Source organism: Pelmatolapia mariae, linkage group LG23 (assembly GCF_036321145.2).
Source record: "Pelmatolapia mariae isolate MD_Pm_ZW linkage group LG23, Pm_UMD_F_2, whole genome shotgun sequence".
Lineage (NCBI taxonomy): Eukaryota > Metazoa > Chordata > Actinopteri > Cichliformes > Cichlidae > Pelmatolapia > Pelmatolapia mariae.
Window position 1 is genome coordinate 49,329,613 of NC_086246.1, and position 27,329 is coordinate 49,356,941.

Here is a 27,329-nt window from a genome sequence, read left to right on the forward strand (position 1 = left end):
TCGTTCCCAAATCTCTGCGAGGAAAAGTAGTGCACCTAGCCCATGAAGGACATCAAGGCATGGTCCGAACCAAACAACGCCTTAAAGATCTATATTGGTGGCCAAACATGGATGAGCTGGTCCACGAAATATTGTCCACATGCACAACCTGCTAATCATGTGACAAGACAGCAGCTGTTTCACCTGCACCGTTACAACCCATCACATTCCCAGGGGGTCTGTTTCAACATGTTGCCGTCAACATTGTTGGTCCGTTTGAACACGGAGCCTATGACTGCAGATTTGCCATCACACTAGTTGACTATTTCAGTAAGTGGCCTGAAGTCGCATTCACACCAAACGCCTCAACTGCAACAGTGATTGCATTCCTGACTTCTATTTTCGCCCGTGAAGGAAACCCTTCTGAAATTACAACTGATAATGGTCCGCAGTTCACATCAGCTGCCTTTGCTGAGTTTCTCGCTGAAAGGGGCATAACACACATCAGGACAAGGGTCTATCATCCTCAAGCAAATGGATGTGTGGAGCGCTTTAATAGAGTACTGAAGGACTCTATACAGACAGCACAAGCTACTCAGCGACCATGGAAAACTGTGGTTACAGAACTGCTTCAAAATTATCGAGCTACAACCGGTGAGTCCCCTTTCCAGCTCCTCAGAGGAAGAGCTGGAAAGGGGACTAAACTCAACATCCTGCCAACACCGAAGGATGCTGGACAATATGACCACATCAGATCCAAAGTGACATTGACACAGAAAAGAAGTGCACTTTATACAGACAGAAAGAGAGGTGCTAAACCTACTAAAGTGACTGTGGGTGCTTCAGTGAGAGTACGGAAGCCATTCCATGTGGGAAAAGGCGAGCCACAATACGCCAAGCCGCTGGAGGTACAGCAGCAGACGGGTGAGAGTTCTTTCATCCTCAGCGATGGGGGAAGATGGAATGCAGCACGTCTCTCACTCGTCCCAGAGAACTCAAAACACACACAAAGAGCTGATACAGAGGGGGAAAACATCAGCTCAGCACAGACAGTGCAGAGGGACAGACAACCACCAAGATGGACAAAAGACTTTGTTATGAAATAGTTCAGAGGCAAAAAGAAAGGAGAAATGACTGTGAATGAAAAGTGCATTTGAGTTTCATTACCTATCTTTAATTCCAGCTGTGACTTCTGATAAGCTGAGAAGAAGGCAGATGTTTTGTTCCTTGATTCAGGGTTGATCCAGGCACGGTTTACTTTGCCATTACAGTTCTTTTATCAGAATATATATAAAACTGTTCTGAAGTTACTAATCGCCTCAAAAGTAAAAGGCTGTTGAATGTTTCATGTTGTGCTGCAAGGGAGTGAGTATTATTTGAGTAAAGGCGGGGATGTTGTGTTTACAAGGTTCTATAATAAAGGAGGCAAATTATTACATGCTGTTACCCTGTCAGACCAGGGGTGCCGCTAATGAGGCTGGGTAAGAGAGAGGGGAGAAGAAGAAAGTAGAGCGAGGTAACAAAGATGGAGTGCCGCTGTGAAGCCTGAAATAAAGTGTTGAACCCAGACGTCGCCTCCGCTACCTAATTACAAACTCAACAATGAAGAATGATGTTTGTTTTATTATAGAAAAGCTGTTTTTAATATGTTATTGCTGGTTAGGGAAAAAGGAGATATGTCTCTCATCTCTCAGTTGCCATAAGGAGAAAAATAAATAAATAATACTGCCACTATATGATCACACATTTGGTTTCAGCTCGAACTTTTAAAGAAAGACTTTGACAATGTTGTGTTGTAGAAATATATATTAGTCTTTTGTTAAGTGTTATTTTTGGAAAAAAAAGGAAAATACTCCCAAGCTGGTGAACTGAATGTTGTAGTTGCTTTTCACACTGTTGATGACGACTGTGGGCTGTTTTCTTTGTACCAGTTGCCAGAATAAAGAGGGAGCCCAGAGTAAGGGCAACTCCAGCGTTGCAGTGCCGTCCTTTCTACATGGGCATATCACACCACATGCACCATAGACTCTCAGAACAGCAACAACTACACATCTCTTGGTTTTATGTAAGCATCTCGCATGTATTTAACACAATTGCCTAATGCTTTAAAGTTAAGTATAACTATATAGTGTAGAAACTACATGATATGCAGAGAGGGTAGATTAAGTTGTTCATACCATGTTCGAGTGAAGTAAGTCAATAATATAGCAATGTTAAATCTCGCGACACTACACGTGAATTCGTCTCGCGCGCTTTGGATCATGGTTTGAGGAAGGTGTCCATCTCAGTCAAGTCAAGCAGCCGCCTCTACTTTTTTCTGTATACCGAAAAAAGGAAATTGGGTGGTTGTTACATTTACAAAAGTCTAATTTTTAATTTGAACAAAATAATTTCATGTTTCTTTGGTGAACATAATTAAATCATGTAGGATCTGTATGAAATTCAACAACTTAGTTTGTATCATATCATCTCAACAACAACAATCTACTAAGAGTGGTTAGTTGCTGAATTTATGAAATTCACAAGATCATATGAGATTTCAAACTGCAGGAAAATCACTGGAGTTATAACCAATGTTCCCTCTAATTTTTCATGTGTCTGAGCGAACACACAAACTCCCCGAGCGGTCACTCTGACCACTGTGAGCAACAGCAGACGTGTGCACTGTGGTCACGCCAGCATCGAATCCATCCAAGTTACATGGTTTATTAAAATAATCAAATTACAGTATTTACATTTATGTTAGACTACTTTTAATTAAGTGCTTTAGCCCACTTACAATGAAAATTTAAAAAAAATCTTGTTCATGACCTGTGTAGTATGTTAACACTATTGGAAGTAAAAATAACTTGAACTCCAATTTTGAAAACACAACTATTGACTACACTACACACTAACTTCACAAGATTTGCGCTAAACGTCGCAAATCTCTCACATCTCAAAACCGCCGTCACTCCTAAAACTTCCTCCCATTTCTTAACCACTAAATGCCATGTTTTGATTGGTCAACATGGTGGGCGGTGTTTTGGTTTCATCTTTGCTCACAGGCGGAGAGTGCTTTTGAGCGTTTTCCTTATAAAACGCAGTTTTTACCAGTTCTTCCCGCAGTAAATATAAACAGCGATAGTATTCAGGAAGAAAACCAAACATTGCAGATATTTTTATCATAACTCTGGTTTTACGTGGCCTATCAACACAATTTAAAAACTGGTATAAAGTCCACACTTTTTCCGTCAATTGTTCCGTCTGTCCTGCTCACATCTCCAATGGTTGTACACGTTGTCATTAACGTGTCTTCACTCCACATCAGCCACGCCGCTTTGCTAGCTAAAACACCGGTGTCGGCACATAAGGATGCTGTCGTAGCCTGTCAACGACGTTGATTAGCTGCTCATATACGTGCATGTGAATTGCGTGATTGGCTGGACTATGGGATAAGGTGGCATTGTTCTAATCCAATACTGGAGCAGCCAGTCACTTACTGACTAACACTGCAAAACAGAATTGTTAACGTATTTAATTTAATTTCAATTCTGGTTAGAATTTTTTTTTTTTTTTTTTTGTGTGCGCAATGCAGATTTTTTTCTGCGCAGAGACCGTGCCATCAGTGCGCAATTGCGCACACGCGCAGCTTAGACAGAACATTGGTTATAAGAGGCAAACAACTACACACACACCACGTGTATGCTATCGCTATTTATTGTGGTTGATCCTGTCAAGGACAAAAACATACAGAAAATCCTGCATCAAGCCTTGAAATCATAGATTTCCTACTTTTTTTAAGTCTGCATTGACAACTTGGTGGCGTGATGGTTAGTGCTCTTGCCTCACAGCAAGAAGGTCCTGGGTTCAAATCCACAATCTGGTTAGCTTGCAGTAGGTTCTCTCTGGGTATTCTGGTTAAAAGTCATGCACTTATTACAGTTTAGGTTAATTGGTGATTCTAAAGGGTAAATGTAAAGGGTAGGCAGTATAAATGTTATACAGTAGAAACGATATAAAGTTGGCCAACGGTAGAGATTTTGACTATACCGCTCTACCGCGATAGCGCATGTTAATGGTGTCATCAAGCTGCGCCTGTTTTGGTCGAAAGCATTGCAGCGGCTGCAAACAATATCATCTGCAAATTATGCTTGGTGAAAGTAATAGCAAAGAAACGAAGCACTTTTGGAATATGGGGAAAGCCAAAAACTGCGCTTCCTCCACTTCTGTACCATTGATTCATTAGTGCTGAATTCTCTGGCAGCTGCTCTATTCCCATGTTGTTGCAGTATATTAATGACTAACCTCGTATTGTAGATGGATTATCTCAGTTGTTCTCCTGACTGAAGTTTGGTCCGTTTACAGCATCCTGCCATGTGACTGCATTTGTCCCTAACCATCGGGAACCCTCACGTTAACTTTTATTGAGTGGAAAAAAGTTAGCGTTCATCCTCCAGCTTCACTGTGCTAATGTTATGCTAACATAGCTGTGTTGCTAGCGTTCACGTAGCACATCATTATATACCAGCTAGTCCAACTTCAGTAACCCTACAAACGTTACTGCTGTTTAGTTTTCTGTCTTCATTTATGTCGGAAGTGATAGCAGAGCTGTACGTTTTAATTGTTTCAGAAATCTCTCAGTCAGAACATGCTATATCATGTTTAGGTGGAAGCTAGCGAGCTAACTTCCTGCTAAATTCTAACTCCGTTGAATTTAATAAATTCTGTTTTCATGGATGCCTGGATGTTAAACTTAATTGTTACACCTGGTAAAGCAGCCACGCTGATCATTTTATTAAAGATGAAAGAATTTAGACAGTTTTTAGCTCAGTGATGCCGCAGTGTTTGTTTGACTTTTGGACCTGTAGCTGACGGAGTTTAGGACCCAGATTACTCCGCGAGGCTCCTGACTACGGTAGCCGTAATGCTCCAACAATCCATCAAGCGGTGCGCCTTCACAGCTTACCAAAGCCGTACTAAAACATTTTTTGACAGATTTCTGCGCGCCGTGTACTACATAAAATCGGTTCAAGGTCAGTAAGCACAACCAGAATTCATACAAAAGGCACACTGTCGATTTTTTTGAGAAAATTAAAGGATTTTAAGTGCGCCTTATAGTGTGTAAAATACGTTATACAGAAGAAAAGAATATATCGCGATATATATCGTTACCGCACATGCTTCAAATTATACCGTGATATGGATTTTAGGCCATATCGCCCAGCCCTAATATGAATGCAAATGGTTGCTTGTCTCTATGTGACAGACTGGTGAGCTGTCCAGGGTGTACCCTGCCTCGTAACCTAACACTTTGGGGTTTATGCCCCTGAAACTTGGATAAAGATAGGAGGATGATAGTTGTCGTAAATCCATTCAATTTTTATGTTAACTAGACCATTGTGTAATATGAAGACAACTTGTAGTATTTAAGTGACCAAGTAGTTTTGGGGTAAAAGTTATTGAATAGTGTTGAAATAAAATGACAAAACTGTGAAGGATTCAAATATTCCAAGAGCTCAACTTCATCTAAACATGTTTCAATCATGTTTTATCAACACAAAATTCACAGGTTTATTGAATATAAATAAGTTGTGTTGATTTAACTCCGTTGTTTAAGTTTCTCCCAAAGCAGAACAAATTGTGTGCAACCAATGTCCACTATTGAATTAAGTAAATCCAACATGCTCTTTTTTCAGTGTAGGTTTCAGAGGGACGTGAGGGGTGCTTCCCAAAGTCTGAGCTGCACAGTCATGTTGGTCATCGCGATCGCTGCAGAAGAACTAAACCGCTGTGAAGCAAATAATTACACTGAGCTGGGAATCACCTACCGGTGATACGGTTGTTTAAGTTCTTCATTACCGGAATTTGAATTAATGTAACTTGTATTTGAAGTGTATCAGCTGAGGGGGCACGGCCTGAGCTCACGGGCTTTTTATGTCAGTTCATTTTTAGAGGAAACCGGAGGTCGCTGTGTTAAAGCTGTTCTTTCTGAAATCAGCTCAAATCAGCAGTCAGATGTCAGTGCGTTCATTTTTTTTCCTCAAACAGGACTGGCAGCTGAACCTGCGCAGCAGAGCGAACGCGATTTTGATTTTACCTCAGTTTTTGTTTTGTTTGTTTGTTTATGGAGCAAAAGCAATAATTAAGAGATTCTCATGTGACCGCACTTATGCATGATTACAGAGGTTAAATATGTGACATGAACTTTCACATTTGTCTCCCACAGGTAAGGATGTGATTAAGAGAGCCTGGAATCCGTTTGGAAAGCTTCTTCTTCTGATCTTTTGTTTCCTGGACACTTTTCCCGGGACACTGAACACATCGATAAGTTCAAAAAAAGTAATTAGCGCTACAAAAACTAAAGTACAAAAATCTGGTTATTATATTCGCAGTCTAGTTGAAAGAATACTTAGCAACACTTGCTTACTAAATCAGAGAATGTAACTGTTCCATATGGTTATTGGAAAAACAGTGAAATTGAGTGCATAAGTGTTTTTGTGTTGTTATTTTTATGCATTTACTAATACCATGCATTTTGTTTGGTGGTGTTATGTTCTGGTCATCAATGAAAGCTCTCAGAAAACACCTGGCACCTTTGTTTCTGGGCTAACATTTATCTAATGCTTCAAAGTTAGTACAAAATTATGTTGTACCAAACAGCAACCATCAAAGTGTATCATCTAATTGTCACCTAAGAACAGTCTTCCTTTTTTTGTGCACACTGCAAATAAATCACACGTGCAATTTTCTTCTTCTGTATTGTCTGTTTTGTTATTTTCCTTGAGCACATCATATTGTCAGGGTGGATGAGAGGAAGAGAGGAAAGGACCCAAACGCAGGACTCACGGTGAGGGTTGATGCAGTTTATTGTAATGAACGGGATGAGCTAAACATAAGACGGCTGGCTAGAAGACTGAAACAACTGGCAGATTGACTGACATGTGCGGAGTAGACAATGACAAGCAGACGACCAGAGAGAAACTGAGGGTTTAAATACATGGTAAATGGCCTGTATTTGTATAGTGCTTTACTAGTCCTTAAGGACCCCAAAGCGCTTTACACGTCCAGTCATCCACCCATTCACACACTGGTGATGGTAAGCTACACTGTAGCCACAGCCACCCTGGGGCGCACTGACAGAGGCGAGGCTGCCGGACACTGGCGCCACCGGGCCCTCTGACCAAATACATTGGCTAATGATGGTGATTAGGGACCAGTGAGAACACAGCTGAACATAATCTAACTAATAACACAGAGGATGACCAAGAGCTAACATAATGAAACCGGAAATGTGAACATATGGAAACTAAAGAGAGAACATGAATAAACTGAAAACACTGGGTCAACGACCCAGGACCCCTGACACACAGTCATATTTATGCTTAGCAATGAGGAAAGATTTTGCAAGTAACCATTAATACACATAATCTATTAGATAAGAAAACCTTCTTTAAATCTTTAGTAGGTTTTTAAAAAAATCCAAAGAATTCATGAAAAGTTCCTGTGAGTTAGGTTATTTTAATTAGAAGCTCTGAATGTTTTATAGCTTTGTGAGTTTTAAGGCTTCAGGCGTGACAGTTGGGGTTTTTTTTCTTGTTTTGTTCTGTCCATTGTGTGCCAGAAAACAGGGTTTCTGAATGTAAAGGAAACATAATGCTGCTATGAAATTAAAATATTATTTTCGAGTTCACTGATTGAACTGGTTTGTTTTGTTTTTTTCATGTTTCCTCAGCGAGGCCTTGAACTCTAATAAAGACCTGAGTGAAGTTGAGTATTTTAATTAGAAGCCCTCAGTCTGTGTTTGTGACTAAGCAAAATTTTGTGCAGCTGTGCTGAAGGTACGTGATTTGCTTTCTAGCGTTGGGTGTGTTTGGGGATTTGAACACATCCCTTTATACGTGAAATGCTGAAGCAATGCCACATAGTATCACACTAACAGATGTACACATACAGTGTAGTAAATTTGTTATTTTTTGTATTTATTTTTATTTTTGAAACATTCCTTTGAGCTTGAGGGTAGCAACTGATAACTGTAGAGTCTCCTTCAGGATTTTCTGGTAGCGAGCAGAATTCATGGTTACATCAATTACTGTCACGGTTCACTGAGGATTCACATTTAGGACTCTCCAACTTGAGTTGAACATAGTGGAATTTATTACAAGTTTCACCAGGTGTATGTACAGACAGTGCAGAGAATAGTGCTATATACAAAGGTGATAGGGGTATGGGCTCCAGGGAATCCAAGGTGGGGAGGACAAGGTCACTCACTGCTCGCTGCTAGACACTCTCCAATCACTCACAACAAGGAATCCTCTCAGGGAACACAGGGACGGGTCCAGGGAATCTATATACAGAACATATACGTTAGCACGAAGGCGCAGAAGTAACAAGAGCTATACACTATGTAATGTACTGCTGGTCTGTACCATAAATTATCATTGCAGGAGTTGTTTGGAGCTCTGTGCACAGTAGCATTAATGTCAGATGCACTCAGAGTCATGCCCTGTAACCTGTATAGAGCAGTCTGTCGTGCACAGGAATAAGCTGCATAAAGTCCGTGTGAGTTGCAATAATACTTTGATAAATTTCAGTGTTAAGTTGTTTCTGCGTTTGTATTGGGAGATATCTGAAAACTTGATGCCAGGTGCTGCTACACACTATACTTTGCTACACTGATGCGGGTCACACAACAATCCAGCGATGAGTAGCTGCCATCTCTTAGCTTAAATGCTGACAGCAATAATGAGACTCAGGTGTTTCCTCTTCACAGGTGCTTGGGCCGAGGGCGTGAACCCACAGAGTTCCACCCCGGCGAAAGAGAGAGAGAGAGAAACAGTAATGCTACTGATGACAATTACAGTGAGGTGTCCAGGTTCAGGCAGCAAAGCGGCACCAGAGCATCACACTACCACACTGAGTGGTGGCGTGATGTTCTTTTCATGAAAGGCTGTTAGTTTTATGCTAGGTCTAATAGGACACAAACATCCAAATAGTTCAACTTGGGTCTCCTTAGTCCATAAAATATCTTCCTGAAAGTCTCGGGAATCATCATGATGGCTTTTGGCAAATGTTAGCCGAGCCTTTGTGTTCTTTTTTTCCTTGGAGTTTGGCCATGGATGCCATTTTTGCTGAGCCTTTTGTCCATTGTTGAATCATAACTCTAACTGAAGGAAGTATAAGGTAAATGGACTGATTCTTATGTGGCGCTATTCTCCCGGAGTACTCAAAGGACTATGCAACATGCCACATTCACCCAATCACACCTATTCACACAAGCATTGTCTTCCAAGCTTCTTAGTGCTTTCTAGCTACCATTTATACACATTCATACTCCAATGGATGCATTGGAGAGCAATTTGGGGTTAGTATCTTGCCCAAGGATACTTCCCTCATCCGCGGGACGGGAGATGTTTCTTTTCTGATATTCTTTGCATGTGTTGCTGTGTCGTTTCTCAATGGTGCGACTAAAAAAGATTTTAGAACTGGTGCGACCAGCCTTTTCAGTAAAGAAAAAAAAAGTCTCCGTGTGGTCAACAACAGACACACATTATGGCCATATCATGGTCTAAACCAATCAGAGATAGTCAAGGGCGGGACCTCTCTGATTGGCTGTGCTCCAGATATTCCTGTAGGCTTACGTGTGTGTTCGTTTGAAAGTGCAGGTGGATAGAGAGAGGTGAGTAGCCTATGCCCGATAGGAGTAGGTTTAGTTGTGGGTAATGAGAAAAGATGAAAAGAAATTTTGATAACTTTTTCGTTAAGGCACTTTTGCGATTGCATGGGCACCAGTCGGGTTTCTGCCGCCCATTTGCAGGGAGTAAAGACGCCCTCCGTTTGCGAGCAAAAGGGGCGGGGTGGCAGGGGATTCTCTAGGTGGCTAGAGCGGCATCTAATAACCAGCTCGCAAAAGAAAAACAAACCAACAAACACAAAAGCACTAGACATCATGATATAGACTTATAATTTGCAGCAATGTGTTTCCTAAATTCTATTACACACATATACTCGAAAAGTGAGCGCGAGGGCCCTCGGTGCAGTTGCTGCTGCTGCTGCTGTGCTGTAGTCTCACACACAGCCTGTCGAAAGGGGAGGGGGGCAGGGTGCTTCCAAATAAAGCACATTTCATTCATAATATTGTCAATCCAAACCCATTATGTATGTATTATTTTTTCCTGGGTTGTACGAAATCCCAGGAAAAAAAACCTATACAAACTGAATCTGTGCACTGAGGTGTGGGTCTGTTAGGTTATGTTGTGGTGATTCTCGGGTTGGGTGTTGATACTCTATTGCAAAATTACTGATGGAAGATGGAGATGAAAAGATCAAAGCCATCAGGGGCTAAGTTTAGAAAAAAAGAGAAAAGAAGAGGAGAAACGAGCAAAAGATTCATGAAAGCAGATGTGTCATTGGATGATGGCAGGTATTATGTACGACGTGTATCCTGAAACAAGATAACATTTATTAGTAGGGATTGGGAAAACTTCTGTTTACCTCTGTTAGCCACTTGGCTATGATAGCAAAGAGTAGACACTGATATGGCTTATTGTATCTTTTGGACTGTGTTTAGGACAATATTGATTAGCCATTAATTGGGGGAGCTGTATTGTTGATTTGTCTCCCATTCTCAATGTATGACGAATTATAATGGCTGTTTGTTAGCGGAGGGTTCTACTGTGGCCCTGAGAGGCCAAAAGGACTGCAACTTAAGAAAACACCAGCAATAAGAAAAACGCTGCTTCTCTCGTCTGTTGGTTGCTGCAAAAAGCTTGCTGGTCCCTGAATCGCCCACCCCAGCATTGTGCACACAGCAACTGGGCCACCGACTGGACCGGTACACACAGGCTGGGTAGGTATTATCAGGTGAGGGTTATCAGAACCGATAAGTAGCAGGGGCTGGACTTTGTCAAAGGACTGCAGGGATAAGCCTCTCAAGTGTTTGTATCGTTGCGTCAGGAGGTCAGCGGCACGTGATCACTCTGCCAGAGTTACTTCGGCTGCTGTAAAAGCCTGGTGAATGTCGTATTTCACTCTCCGGTTTGTCATACCTGACACCTGAAAGGATACAGTGGCTCCCTTCAGCTGTACGATTTCTTGTCGAATCGTCCTGAGGGACAGAATCTCTTCTGTTCCCACAAGGCCAAGGTGATGGATGGCAGCAGGTAGTATGATTGTTCTTTCAGAGCCATCATCCAGGACAGCACATGTGTCCAGTGTTTTCTCCCCATTTTGCAACCGCACTGGGACAACCTTTAGCATTACTCGCCCTGAATGGCTGACTTGGTCCAAGAAAACCATGTTGGAGGACGTATTTACGGTCAGGATGCTCTCTGCAGTAGCATCATCATGTAGCATGATCAGATGTTGTTCTCCACATGTTGCACAGGGCTTCTTCAGAGTGCAGTTTACTGGGGAATGTCCTCTCCCACATTTCCAACATCGTTTTTTCTCTTTTATCCAGGTAGCTCTGGCAGTACAGGTGAGCGTGGCAAAGTTAGCACAGGCATTGAGGTAGTGCTCCTGGTTATTACAATAAGGACAGAAGGGCTTGAAACAATCTCTCTTCTTCAGGTGTGGCACAGTGGCAGGGCTCGGAGAAGGATTAGCGGGCTTCGATCCCTGCTGACTCCCAAGCAGAATAGTAGCAGGTTTGACCCTCTGTTGTCCCACTGCTTTCTGGTCCTTGTACTCAGTATGTGCTGGTATAGCTGGGAAGGGGCTAGTGATTTGGCGAGACACTTGCAATGTCTGGGCCTTCCTTTCCAGCCACTCAGCTAGATCCGGGAGAGTGTATGTACGATCACTGCCACTTTGGATAATTCCTCGGTTAAAGCAATGTTCAGCAAATGCATCTCGATAGTTAGTGGGGAGTTTGGTGAGTAGGGTGTCCACATGAGACCCACACTTCAACTCTGACGATGAGGGGCCCTCCACTGTACTGAGCATTCCCACCAGAGTTCCAACTGCGGTAGCAAAGTCCTCAAACGCTTGATAATCTCCGGCCCTAACTGGTGGGGCATTCAGAATGGCCTTCAGTTCCCCCTGCACTAGCTGCCTTGGCTGTCCGTACCTCTGTGTGAGCGCTTGCATGGTACTTGTGTATGGGGTCTGACTGTTGACATACCTCTTTGCCACTTGAAGTGCAGATGGGAATGTGAGCTGGTCAAGCAGGACCCGATACTTATAGTCTTCACTTAAATGCTTGTGCGGACCAAGTAAGCTGTCCAGACCCTTTTTGAGCATAAGAAAATCACTCTCTTTCCCTGAGCTGAATACAGTCAGTTTGGGTTTAGGAATGCCAAATGATGACGCAATCGCCATCTCCATCATACTGGGCCGATGTGAGCTGTCTACTGGGTGAGGTGTTGGATAATAGTGCTGACCACGGGGTGGTCTAGGATAATGCACAGGTGGATATGGCAGTGGAGCAGACCGCCAGGCCCTGGGAAGTGCATCATACTGCTGCTCTGGCAGGACAGGCTCAGGCTGTAACGATGTGGTAGAGGGCACTGGCTGAGGCACATGTGGTTCTGGCTGCAGTGTGATAGGGGACACTGGCTGAGGCATCATTAGAGAAGCGAGAGGTGGTGAGAAGGGCAATGCAGGCTGTGTTAGAGCAGGGGGTACAGGCTGCGTTGGCAACGGCGGCGAGCAGGCTGGAGGAGCTGTGGATGCGGGGGCCGGTACAGACATGGCTTCTGAAGCAGGTTGTGGGTTTGATGCAGCAGTGTCAACCTGCACTTGAGGAGCAGGGACTTGTGTTGGAGCGTGCAGAACCTGGTGCTGAATGTTAGATGCAGCTCTTGGGGGGCTCAACCCGGGGTAGCGGTCATGGCCAATTAGGGGCTCTGTTGGCTCTTAGGTGACAGTTTCCTCGTGGCTGCGTGCAGCGGGGCTAGGGGAGGGTCTGTGCTGACGGACGTGGGTTACTGACCTGGTAGCCTGGCTGCCCCTGGGTGGGTCCGGGACGGGCGTGAGGTTCTGGGGGCGCTCCGTCTCTGGGCTGGGGCCCTGGCCGGGCCTCAGGGGCTTGGGTCCTGGTTGGTGTGTTGCCGAGGTTGTGGGCGGGTGGGTGTATGGGGGCCCGGCCCTGGCGCAGGGTGCCGCCGGTGCATCGAGCCACCTGGGGGGCTCTTCAACTGGTGGGGGAGGTTGTCACATCTTGCAGGAGCTTTCCTCTCTTCAGGAACTCCCTCTGCAGGAGGGGGAGATACAAGAGAGGTGGAGGAAGATCTCAGCCTGGGCGTCTATTGTCTTGTGTAGTCTGGAAGATGAGTGGATGATGGGGTGGGTGCAGTTTTCTCTGTGGTGGGGTCGGGTGGACTGTCCCGGGCTCTGTGGGGCCAGGTGGCGCTGCTGCACTGGGCCCCGGTCCGGATGGGCCTGGGCCCCCTTTCCCTGGCAGGTTGCAGAGTATGGGGGTGCCTACTGGGGTCAGCGGGGGAGCTGGCCCCAGGGAGGGGTCACTTGCCCCTCCCTTCCTTCCCTCCCCATCTCCAGCTGCCTCCCTCTTCCCGCTCCACCACAATCACCCACACATGCAGGGCCTTGGGGTAGGGGTGTGTCACCAGGGTGCAGAGGAGGCATCCCCCCCCCCGTCCCCTTCTGGCTGCCTCTGCCTCAATTTTATCCCACAACTTAGACATTCACATTACTCACACTCTCATTACACATACATATAGGATCTTGGGGGTGGGCACGCTACACGGATTCCAAATTACCATCAGGGTGTACACCTCACCCCTGGCGTCGTTGCCCACCTCTCAATTTTAAATACACGTAGACATTGAGGGCTATCAGGAGGGGCTATACGCTTACCTGCTGCTCTGGCAGGTAGCTCCATGCCCTCCTGGGTTTTAAATGCACCTTAGAACACACATACATCAACACTACATATGAGCGGGTGGAGGGAGGTTTGGAGTCTTCCTACACCCCGGTTCTCTGCGGCCTGCTGGAGCGGGGGGGCTAGGAGGAAGAGTTGGCCGTCCGACTGGGGTCTGGAATGTGGGGCCTCCCTGCTGCTGCGGAGTCGGGGCGGTCTGCTTCTCCCCACCGCAGGGAAAAGGGTAACACCACCTGGGTCTGGGTGCAGTTTCCCCCTCCAGGGGCAAGGGTACCTAGACCCGGTTCTTAGAGTACGCTTGGGGAGTGTGATTGTGTGTACAGCGTCTCTTTATGTCTGTCTCCACGTTGGTTGAGTGTGGAGTAATTGCTTATGAGAGCATGAGGGTGGGAATGGATGTTTGTATTTGAGTGTGCCTGTATGTCTGTGTCTATATGTCAGGTTGGGTATCAGACGCCACCTCTCTGGGGACATCTCAGGCCCTCCAAGGTTTGGAGGCCTATCTCCCCCCACCACTCCCCCTGCCGGTGGCGGACGCCCTCAGACATCGGTGCGTTGGTGGTTCTTTGTGTCCGGGGGTGGGTGCCCAGGTACACACCGGCTCACTCCTTGGCGGCTGCTTATCGGGGCCTGGAGCCTGGGGCTCGCTCGGGCCACTTCGGGGATGGGGTGCCCTCGGCCTCTCGGCCTGGGGCTCGGTCACTCAGGCGCAGCTGGCTGCCGGCGGAGCTCACGGGCACGTCACTGCAACCCCCCCTGGCTTCTGCTCCGCGGCTGCTGAGTGACCCCTCATCTGGGACTCTCCTCAGCTCTTTCTGGGATAGTGGCGCGGCTGCCCCTCTGTTGGTCTTCCTTGGTCTCTTGTGTTCTGGGGGCCTCTGGATGTCTGGAGTTTCGATCTCCTCCATACCTGCTTCATGCCCTGGAGGACGGGGCAGTGGCCCCCCCACACCCTCTAGCAGATCATTACATGAAGGAACCTTTTAAAAAAACAAGCGCGTCCATGCTCACAGGTGTACACACGGGTGATCACACACACAAACTACACCCTTTTTGGCTCCTACCTCAAAGCACACTGTGCGCTGTCGATCTCACAATAATGTTTAATATTTAGTATTTACTGTCATATTCCCATATATCATTGTAATGTTGTTTATTACTCTCGTTTTCTTCTGCTTGCTTTCTTTTTTCTTTCTCAACAGGTGATCCAGGTGATCAATATATGTATTTTTTGTCTGCTTATTTTGTTGGTTTTTGTTTTTTGCCCTTTTTCCCCGTCCCTCTTCTCAGTTTTTTTTCTTTCCCCCCTTTCTTTCCACCAGTCAAGTCTGTCCCGTATTCAGCAAGTGAAAATAAAATAAACAATAAAAGGTGAATCAAATGGACCATTACGGCAAGGCTGGGATGGTCAATTTGGTAAAGTAAATCCGTTGGGCATCTTTCTTCGCCTTTAGACAATAATTCTGATGGCAAAAGAACCAAACGGGACAGGTTAAAAAAAAAAAAAAGGTGCAGCTCTTGGACTGGGAGGCCGAACAGGGTAACCCAGTTCTAAATGGGGGAGGCTACTGTAATGTGGCTGAAATGCTGCATAGTGGTATGAAGGGTAAGGCAGATGTGCACTCTGTGGATACGAAGGCAATCTGACCCTGTCCATTTCCACTTCAAGTTCTTTCATCTGCTGGCTTATCGTTTGCCAACGTGCTTCCAGGCGCTGCCATCTTTCCTCTGGACTTGCCGTACCATAATGACCAGCTGCAGGGTAGTTAGGGGAACTCCCAGGGCTGAGTGGTGCTGCGTAAGTTGGTCTCAGTGGTGATGCTGGTCTTACTGTGGTACTATAAAGACGGTGAGCTGGGTAGGTGAGTTCGAAGTCCTCCAGATGTCCGGGACTGCGTCACACCCTGCTGGGACGGGGACTCAGTGCAGGCTGGTCGTCGTTGAACTCTCTGGGTGTAGCCATAGCGCAGCTAGTATACCATCCGGCTCGAAGGACCACTTGTAGAATATATATATACTGGAAGTGCTGGGTATACAAGTCTGGCCTAAGTCTTCGGTCAGAAAGACTGCAGCAGTCCAGGAGTTTAGTTCACTGTCTTTAATGAAGCTTCACAGAAGAACTGGTTACAGCAGGGCTTGCCATGATAAATCCAACTGTGATACAGCCAGATATGCACTTATAATTGTGGCAGATGCAGTATAGGTGACTATAAGTATGGTTGTCTAGAAACAGAAACAGGTAATACTATAATTAGCAGGGTCAAAGATAACTAAGCAACAATCAGAACACATCATCTACTCAGACACAGCAATATTTTACAATGTCCACAAGGGGTCGCCGTAAGACCAGAAGTTGGCTAAATAGCACATATATTCCCAGTTTCTAGTACTAAGTCAAGAATGTGGCAAGCTAACAACAGTTAAACTAAACAATAAACAACAGAAAAAATCCTTTAACCGCGGGATGTAATCATTGGAGGAGATTTTGGCCACTGGTATTGACTTAGTGCAAATTAATTACATAATTAAATAAACCTACTAACGTGATATCAGTGTACCGGGGCATAACTTTAGCTTTAACATACACAAACAACTATAACTATTATCATACCAGTTAACCCGTCAAAGATAATAACACTTACAGTTTCATTAACGCACACGGAATCACACAAAACTGCGTTACAACTGCCATGCTCTGCTGCTGCGCCTTTCGTCTTTCACTCTCCCTCTGCGTGATGCGCATATGACCACTGATGCTCCCATTTGGGTGCGCTTGATTCTTGCCTCTACACATCCTGAGGCTGAGTCAGCAGGGAATTTGCACATATGTCTCTTTGTCTTCATTGCAGGCACTTTATTATGACGACCTGATGGAAGCAGTTGAAAATCATTAAAGAGAGGATTATCTGAACACAACAAGACAGAGTTTGCCTTCCTCAACACCTGCCTGTTATAAAAGTCCACAAGCTGGACCTGAGACCTCCCCGAAATCTGACCAGCCACTTTAACCAGGTTGCTAAGTCTGGTCTTATTATTCAAGGACATATTACCATACCAGGCAATGATACAGAAGGTTAAAACATATTCAATAAAACCTTTATAAAAAAGAGTCATCATTTCAGATGAAACATTAAAACCTCTCAACCTCCTTAAAAAGTACAGTCTCTGTTGAACCTTTTTCACTGTAGCAGCAAGATGTGACTCAAAGGACAGAGCCTTATCAAGAACAACCCCCAAATACTTATAATTGTCCACCAGTTCAATGGCTGCACCATTTACCACTGTTAGCGCAGGATAACAAAATATACAGTAGAGGAGAGAGACAACAACCTTGTGGTGAGCCAGTAAAGAGTTCAGCTGTTTGGAAAAACAGCCGTTTACTCTCACACACTGAGATCTGTCACTTAAAAAGTCTAAAATCCAACCAACGAGATTAAAATCAAGTTTAAACTGGTTAAAAAGTTTATCAACTAAAAGATGTGGCTGGATAGTATTAAATATATATACATATATATATATGTATATTTGTATATATATACATATATATATTTGTGTGTGTGTGTGTGTGTGTGTGCGCGCGCACGTGCGTGCTTGCATATGTCTTTCATTATGTCTGGAAGGGTTTTTTGAACTTTGACCTGCAAAACCACATAAGTGACAGATTAATGTGTATTGAAAGTAAGGTGGTAAAGGGGTTTCAGTATTAACGAGTCAAAGTAAAAAACACAATATCACCACACCCCAACATATTCCACGCACAGTGCAATTAGTGAATCATGACTCATGACAGACATCGCCACTGTCACCAGTATCAAGCGCCTGTCATCTGTCCCACAGTTTTGAGGTTGCTGTTGTTTTTTGCAAATCAGCTTTTAAGTTTTGTTTCTTTTTTAATATTTAATATTTAGTTTACTGCTAATAGACCTCTATTTTTATTTACTTGTGTTTACAAGTCTTGGTTAGTTTATATTGTGTAAAGATTTGTATTGGTTTATTTATTATTCGAGTCTCCTCTGACTTTCTGAATGCAATTATTTAGTTCCTTTTTTTCGTTCAGTGTTCCCTCGTGTCAGGTTAATCTTGTTTCCTTGTTCAGTGGTGTCTTACTTCCTGTTTTACTTTGGTAGCTGTTGTTCTCTGTGGCTGTATCCCAATTCAGGGTCTGCAGCCTTAAAGTACGCAGCCTTAACGGTCCACAAGGGCCGCGTACTCAAAGACCGCTAAGGCCGGAAGTGCGAGGCTTGTAGGCTTGTGAAATGGGACGGTCTAGCCTCCGTCTCGCTGCCCAGGTTGCCTAGCAACCATGATACTAACCGCTGGAAACGTTTCATACAGCATCGTTTGACAGAAATGAAGGAGAAAATCTTTTGTTCATTTGTTTTTACATGAGCTTTGTGTGATTTGATAAGTATCTGAGGCTGAGACCACAGGACTGTAAAAATTGTTGGGCTTCATTTCTGTACTGAACAGTCATTTAAAGATTAGCTAGTAAATAACAATTAGCTAATGTTGTTCATGAGACTAAAGTCATCTCACTTTGGTAATGTAAATATAATATGGCCAATATTAAAGTTATATTTATATTAACCATTATTAGTTATTACAGCAGTGAACTTGAACTCTGTGTCAAATACTGAGCTTCAGTAAAGATTCAAGTTGCAGTTATTTATGTTTCCTATCACCTTAAATCTTCACTCAAAGACAAGTATCAGTGTATATATAGATGCATTATATATGAGAGACAAATATTGTTCTTTTAATATGTTGGCATTACTAAATTTGGCTCAATGCTTACATATATGTGTAAAAAGAAAATGTACGAGCTGTGATAACTGTTTCTGATAGAATGAAGAGTAGACTGATATATGAAATATTCCTTTATTGGGTGAGAAAATCAGACCATGTCATAACTGCTTTAAGTCATACAGAATAGATATCAGAGCCTTAAACAGGCTGACTTCTGCTAAATGGGTCAAACTGGGCAGAAAGTGTACAAACACATAACATCCTTATAGAATATGATGTAACACTATAGATCAACTTACCTCAGAATATATAAAGCATATAAACAATTACAACAATATGATGCAACAAACACAGCAGTGCTACTAATCCAAAATACTCAAAGCTTCATAGAACTGAAACAAACATTTATTTTTAGCTCCATTCTGCTGCTGATACATACTTTAGGTTTCTGAATATTAAACTTGTTGCTGCCTTTCATAGTGTGTAACTTGAAGGCCCTGAGTACTTTCTCCCACACTGAAAACACTGGAATGATAACATTATTTGAACATTACCTAATAAGACTGATTCAGGACAGACAATTAGTGATGTTAAACTTTCCTAGCAGTCCTTCACAAACAGGGAACAGTCTGTCTATTCTCTCCATCTGTCAGCTGCTGCTGGCTCTTCCTCCTTCTCTTCCTCACACACTGCTGAGTTTGTCCTGGTGGATCATCAGGGGTGCAAAGCCTCACAGATGATGTGCAGCAGTGGGTCCCTCAGTCTGTCCTCACTCTGGACACTTGCAGTTGTCACACATGGAAATCAAATGTGTGATAAGCTGCAGGATTCAAACACAAGTGTAACTTATAAATACATGTTCATACTTTTATTCCACAATCAGAGAGAAAGAAACAGAGAGAGAGTGCAGGACAGACAGACAGGTGACAGTCTCAGGTGTATACACTGCTACAAAACAGCACAAGAGAAGGAGGATTTAGTGTTTGTGTTATTACGAGTGCTAAACAAGAAGAGTCCCAGATGGTACAGTGGACACATGTGTGACTCCTGTGATTAAAGCATCTTTTTTTCAGCTTAACGAGTGAACCGTCAGCTCGTTCAAACACACGTTAAAGTCCGTTTGGCTCGACACCACCGAACAGAGGCAGCAATATAACATAGCTAACATTAACAGTGCAGTGAATCCTGCTTGTGCCGTCATATTCAGGACTGCAAACCGAGCAGCATCACTGACTTTCAGCTTGTTGTGTTTGTGGATATATGACTGACTTTAATTATCCATAAAATCATCACATTCTCTGTAAGATTAAGGTCGACTATTGGACGGCGTATATTTGAAAGTAAAGGCTTTAAAACCAAGTTAACGCTGAAAGTACAAACATCACTAATGTCACATAACTTTGCCGACATGTGGCCAACAGTAATGTTTTAATCTTCTTCATTATTAAACATTTGCACATAAATAAGTGACATAATATTCAGTACTTACTTTTAAGAGTTTACTCTTCGGCCGCTCCGCTTCAGCCGTCTGCCGTTTTTTTCAGCGAAATTATCCACACCCACCGCCATGCTATCTGGGATATGTTGGGCCATGAAGTGTACACCGACCCATCCTTCAGATCCGGGGAAATGAAGGACGCATTTGAAGGCCGCATTTCGAGCAGCCTTTGAATTGGGACAGCCTGCGTCCTGTCGCTGTGACGTAATCGGCCTTAAAATGCGGCGTTTGAGGGTGCAGACCCTGAATTGGGATACAGCCAATGGTCGTGTCCAAATTCATGGGCTGCCTCCTCCTGAGGACGCATTTGTAGACCGATTACGTCACAGCGGCGCGCCGAAGGCTGTCCAAATTTGTAGACTCCTCCGAATGCAGCCGATAAATGCGTCCTCCTTTTCCCCGAATTTGAAGGATGGGTCGGGTGTGTCCTTCGTGGCCCACCATATCCCAGAATTCATAGCGTGGCCCACCATATCCCAGAATTCATAGCGTGGCCCAGCCAAACCCCAGTTTCCAACAATGGCGGCCGCTACTAAGTTTTAAATTGACTCTTACTAATCTTTCTGAGTCACAAAATAAACTTTTAACATATTTTCAGGCGAGAAAGTAGTTGCGTAAACATCAAATATCTGCTCGGTTTATCAAGATATCGCATATTTGCAAAAGTGCTTCGACGTTTTCGGAGACGTCTGCTACCCACCAGCTCGATAGCTAGCTGGGAGCTCGAGGGTCACTGAAGCCGCCGAGAACGGCACAACTCCTGGCACATCATTTTCAGATCACCGCGGACTTTCGCTACTCAGGTTAAACGTAATATATAAGTCACTTAGACAACCTAAAAACGTTATTGTTGGGCTTTTTTCAGTGTTTTGTTTGTTCGTGAGTAAATTGGTTTGGCTGAAATTAAAGTTATTAGATTAGATTAGATAAAATAAAACTTTATTAAACCCCCGGGTGGGTTCCTCCTTGGTTTTCACACAGCTGAATAAACGTCAAACAGAAAACTGATTAAAAAGAAGTATGAGACGGTCGAGAATTTACGCCAGTGTCCTGTTATATTTTAGATAGCAAGGAGCAGACGGCCGAGTTTATTAAACTCCACCGAGACAGCGGTGACGCTAATCAGAAGGCTAGACCGTCCAATTTCCCATCCGTTTACTTCCGGCCTACCCGACCTTCTGAGGACCCGGCCCACGTAGACCGCGAAGGCCGGGTCCTCAGGAGGATGCAGCCCATGAGTTTGGACACGACCTATGTCTTGTGTTGAGTTTAAAATAGTTTAAACCTTTTAAACTATTTTAAAGTTTTTTTCCAAATAAAAATCTATTTGAAGATATAAATGATTTAAAAAGGGGGGAGTGTTTGTTTTTTATGTTGTACTTTGTGCAGACATTCACTATATCATTGGATATAAAGACCAAGATTGCACTTTAGTATTCAGTCACCCATCCAAATCACTGAATTCAAGGGTTTCAATCATTTCCATGTCCACAGGTCACAGGTGTATAAAATCAAGTACTTAGGCACAAAGACTGCTTCTAAAAACATTTGTGAAAGACTGGGTCGCTCTCAGGAGCTCAGTGAACTCCAGTGTGGCACTGTTGTATGATGCCACCTGTGCAACAAGCATAGTCGTGAAATTTTCTTGCTACTAAATATTAAACAGTCAGCTGTTGGTGTTATTAAAACAAAGTGGAAGCATTTGGGGACGACAGCAACTCAACCACAAAGTGGTATGCCACGTGAAATCACAGAGCGGGTTTAGTGGATGCTGAGGAGCAGAGTGTGTAGAGGTCACCAACTTTCTTTCAGTCACTACAGACCTCCAAACTTCATGTGGAAGTCTTAATGCTTCAGCATACCGAGACATTTTAGACAGTTTTTATGCTCACCTCTTTGTGGTGACACTTTGGGATGGCTTGCTCCTGTTCTAACCTGACTATGCACCAGTGCTCAAATCAAGGTCCATAAGACATGGAAAAAGGACCTTGACTGGCCTGCAAAGAGTCCTGACCTTAAGCCTTTGGGATCAATTAGAGTAAAGACTGCGAGCCGCGCCCTCTCATTCAACATCAGTGTCTGAAATGTGCTTCTGGAAGACTGGCGAAAAAACACACTCCTAAACCTTTATTAAAGCCTTCTCAGAAGAGCTGAAGCTGTTATGGCTGCAAAGGGTGAGTCGATATCATATTTAACCCTATGGAAAAAGAATAGGATGCCACTCAAGTTCATATGGTTGTGAAAGCAGGTGAGTAAATACGAAAGTATATCCACGCTCTAACACAAGTTTCTATAAACTCTGCTGAGTAACTCTGTGGTGTGCTTCTTCCTCCTGCGCTTCCTGACTCTAACCTCTTACATTTTTATACAATCCCAGCAGTCTGTTGTGGTACATTAGTTCCTCTTACTCTACATTTACCCAATAAAAAGAACATATTTCTATTGAGCGGTTTTTATTTGCTGTGTTAAGACAGAATACAAACTCCTCAACCTTTGAGTTTATGTATTTATTTTTTTACAGGACACACAAATTATTTTACATACCAACATCAAGAATACAGGCATTTGTGTAATATCTTTTGGTATAAAAAGTGAAAACAATGCAAAAACACCTGAATGTGGGGACCCTACTGCTCAAATAGAATGTAATAAAATGACAGCCTATTTAAATATTGCTATATCAGTAAACACACAACGTGACAGACCACAAGTCTTTGCTGTCACTTTTGTTTGTGCTGCATGTGTTGGCTCATGTAGAAGTACAGTTATACAGAAGAGTGGCAAAATGTATTGCCCAACAATGTGACAGACTGATAAATTTAAACAAACTCATCCTTTCAAGGTAAAGCTGCTAAAGGTGGTTCTACGAGCTACTGAATCAGAATCACAGGGTGTATTTAGGTTGCTTTTTTAATGTACTTATCCCTCCTGATAGTTTTTTTTCTTTTTACTAGTTCTGCTTTTGGTTAGTGTGCTCATCGCTCTGGCTGGAGTGAGACGTCACTTTCTGCCCATCAGCATTGCACAGGTAGTCAAACATCTCTAGGATGACACATCCGTACATGCCATCACGAGATCCAAGCGTAGTTTGAAGGCAGCACAATATCTTCCACCCCTCACCCCCAACCACTCGTAGCAGATGACTACCCCTGCTTGAGCCTGGTTATGCGGGAGGTTTCTTCGTTTTAAAAGATAGTTTTTCCTTCCCGTTGTCACCAAGTACTTGCTCATAGAAGGTCATCTGATTGTTAGGGTTTTCAATAAGAGGCATCCTGTGAAGCAACAGTTGAAGTTGATGTGAGATATGGATGATGCAGAAAGATATTAATTTGCAGGATTTTAGCAAGATTTTTTTTCCAATGACTAAAGGAGACCAAACCCCCCCTAAATCTGGCAACATCTGCTGTTGCTGTTTTGTTTACAATATTCAGATTGCACCGTCCAAGGCAGTCAGAACCAGGAGAGTCTGTTTATGGAGCAACACCGGCCTGCCCATACCAATGCCCGCCACTTAGTGTGTTGGCCGCTGTCACACTGCCAGCCAGAATATGTGCATCAACATTCACTCATGCACATGCATGCGTGTGTGCATGTTCACATATACACGCATGCTTGTGAACATGCACACATTTACCCTTGTGTGAGGGTTTAGATTAGCTGATTGCATCATTGAGTAACAACTAACCGTTGAAGGAAAGGGAATGGCACAAACCCTCTTAAAAGAAACTTCTTGTATTCAGAAACTGTGTTCAACTCGATTCTTGGCTGAAGGCTTCCTTGCACTTGACTCTTTTATATCATTCCTCCATTAAAAAGCAGACTAGAAAACCATAGCAGAAGCAATACCCTGTAGCTCAGTAGTTTCTATGTTAATGTTATTTCCTGGATGACTATTAAGCAACCTAACATCCAAATGTTATTTTAGGCACTACAGAAAATGTGATTGGATTAGTTCTTCACAGTTTGTATTCATTATAACTGTGATAAAGTTCATAGTGCATGGTCATCGTTGAGATGAGGAGTTTAATTTCCAGAGATAGAAGAACATGCTGCTTCACAGATGCAGCATGTACTTCTATACAGGTTTTGACAGTGGCTGAGAGAACTGCAGTTCATTTCAGACATTTCTGATTGTTCAGTGCTAAACAGTCGTTCATGTAGCTGCCCACTTGGAATTACCCCTCTCCAAGCTTCGACTGATGCAACTTTATTCTCTCCTCTTTTAAACCACCAACAATATGGCACCATGAAAACTATAAGGATGCACAAACAAACGCCATTATAACATTTTAGTAGAAATGAAGAAATTCACATTTTACATGATAGAAAATTATTTGCTGAACTCAAATCATGACATTAACATAAATCAACACCTTTAAACAATTTATGTCACAGCATTTAACAAATTAAAATAAAGACAACCTGTCTCTTAAATAAAATAAACAATCGTTTGCAATCATTACACAAACCTCTTTCTGCTTCCAAGGGTGCTAATCATGCTGAACCTGCTAGCAGCCTCCTCCATATACATCTCTTTGTCAGTCTTTCCACACCACAAACAAATGACATGCATGTACAAAACAAAAAGCAATTCAACCACATTGTATAAACGTTCCCAAGTTATAGCATGTGACAGGTAAATAAAGTGCATGGTTTTACATGAATATTTCCAAAAATAAAGGTTGTTCACTCACTCTGAAGCAACGTGTTTGTGTCGTTTCACTGAGAACAGGAAGTGTGACACAATAAAAGAGGAAGTGCTAAGGTACTCTTCAAAATAAAAGCGCAAGGTAAAGTAGCCTTGCCGGTGTTGTGCCAAAAACTGATTTCCGGTATTTGCTAAAAACTGATTGCTTGTTTTTAAACTGCTATAAATAACTTGCTGGTCTATAATATGTGAAACATATGTCAAATGTATCCCTCATGAATGATATCACGTCATCTTGAGCAACAAACAACATTCCTGTAACAAGGTAGAAGCCGCAATCAGTTTTTGGCAGTGACTTTTATGTATCCTTTATTTATGCAGTTAAAAAAAATTATTTTTGACTTTAAATCTGGCCAAGAGGACAGCTGAAATTACAACAAATGCAAAAATAGTTCTGTAAACATATTTTAAGTGGACAATAGGGAGCTGATTGATTATAATGTAAGTACTGTTACGGTTTGGAGGAGGACTCAAGCGCAGGACTCCGGTTCTGATGCTCACAAGAAAGGTTTATTTACAATGCACCAGGTGTATATACAAGAATGTGCAGGGGGTGCTATATACAGCTGAGTGAGGGGAGAAGGGGTCTCCAGGGAAGTCCAGGGGAAAGCACGCGTTCTTCAGAATATCCACTCACACGATCACAAGCTCTCACTCCGACACTGCCACACGGGAAACACACGGGGGGGAAATCCAGGGAGCTCTGTAGACAAGGAGACAGGGTTAAGTACGACGCACACAGGAAAACACTCTTAACTGACTTGCTGTAGCTTGGCTTCACTAACGCGTGGTAGACAACGATCCAGCGGCGAACAGCAGTCGCCTCCTGGCTTAAGTACCGATCACCTTAATGAGACCCAGGTGTCTCATCTCCCGAGGGCGTGAACCCACAGTGAGTTCCGCCCCGGCGAGAGAGAAGAGGAGAGAGAAAGGAAGAGAGAGAAACAGAGAGAGTGCTGATCAGCGTGCAGCTGATCCGCCTGGCCGTGACAAGTACAATAACACAGTTACAAAGATACTTGAGAAACAGGTAATTTTTTAAATTTTATAAATAACCCCTTTGTAATACCTGTTCACCAAAGTCTATTTACCAGCATACGTTACGATATTACACATAAAAAACACACGGAAACATTGGAAATCAGTTTTTGGCACAACACCGACATATACAATTCATATTCTTCACTCTGGAAACCAACATTGACTAAACTCCATAAAAAGAAGCCACACAGACTCTTCAGCGACATATTTTTCTTAAAAACACTTTACACAAACTATTCAATTTACAATTTAAACACACCATATTGTAAAAGCTTCCTACTGGTTGATATCTAAAAGTGGAAATTGGAAACACCCACAAAAAAGAAGAAGAGTGACAGAATCAAAGAGAACAGAAAAGAAAAATATAACCACCATCTGCTTTGCAGTTTTGTTGACTGCAAAATAAAGTCATCTAGCATGTTGTTTTTGTGTGCGGCTCTAATGTCAGATATTAAATACATGTTCATTCTTTGACTCTAAATCTATACCAGATGTTTCTTTTCAAACTTCGAGAAACAATTAAAAAGCATGAAGAGCACAATCATCATCACTGAACACATTATAGCTGGCATTCAGTGAACCGTGTAGGCTCTGTCTTTGAATCTGACTGTGTAGGTTTTCAAATGTCTCACATTCCTTGTTTGCAAACAGCTGGAAACTGTTTTGGCAATCACTGGGACTAAACATAGCCTGAGCAGTTATGAACAAGACTCTTTGTCTTAACTGTAACTTCCAGTTGCTGTGGGTGTGCCTGGCTACAGTTTCCCGTCAGATTTGCATAGTCAGAACTTCCGGACAAATGAACTACACTAAAGCCGGGCATTCCTTTCAGCCCTAAAACACTTAAAACAACTGACACAGCACATCTCGCCACAATCTTCAGTTTGCATGACAAACCAAATCTGGGAGTGGCTGACGCATTTGTCTACATGCTGCAGAGAGGTTATACTTCCACCTAGACAGTAACAGCTGTTAGGCTTCTTTGATTTCTTAAGTGCGATTCGGCCATTTGGTGATGTCTCCATTCCCGTTTGCCTTGGATGCCTCAGACTTGGAACTACACAAATACATCAGAGATGAGTGGGGGCAGGAGTACAGCACAGTGTTGGATTTTGTGGAGAGGTATGGGAGAAATCCCAGATGTGAATAGGCCAGAGAGATGGTGATGTTGATGTGATGTGGGGTAGTACCAGTTAGAGCAGGGCGATATGACCAAAAATATTTATCACGATATACATTTGAAAATTTGCGATAACAATATAACTGACGATATAATTGAGACTAGACAAAATACTTTACAACTCCACAACTTTATTAGTGCAAAAAAACATCAATGTATTTTCACTTAAACAAGCAGCTGTTTTTTATCTGCATTAAAGTTATATAAAAATGTAACAGTGCAAATGCAAATTTCCAGTGGAAACTGGCCGACATATCCTCAGCATAATCATGTATAATATCCACAAAACTTAAAAAGAGGTTATACACACACAATACGGTAATATTATGTTGAAGCACAGTACGTATCACTCCGC

The 27,329-nt window shown here is 43.1% G+C and overlaps 1 protein-coding gene across 1 annotated transcript in view; it reads left to right on the top strand.

Annotated features, from left to right (window-relative positions):
- LOC134620868 (cyclin-dependent kinase 4 inhibitor C-like) overlaps positions 1 to 6,285 on the top strand; it is a 30,850-nt gene extending 24,565 nt beyond the window's left edge. The window contains exon 4 of the mRNA XM_063467187.1: positions 6,188 to 6,285. Within this exon, the coding sequence (XP_063323257.1) occupies positions 6,188 to 6,191 (4 nt within the window). The 3' untranslated portion in view covers positions 6,192 to 6,285. The remainder of the gene's footprint in view (positions 1 to 6,187) is intronic.
- Positions 6,286 to 27,329: the final 21,044 nt, after the last annotated feature.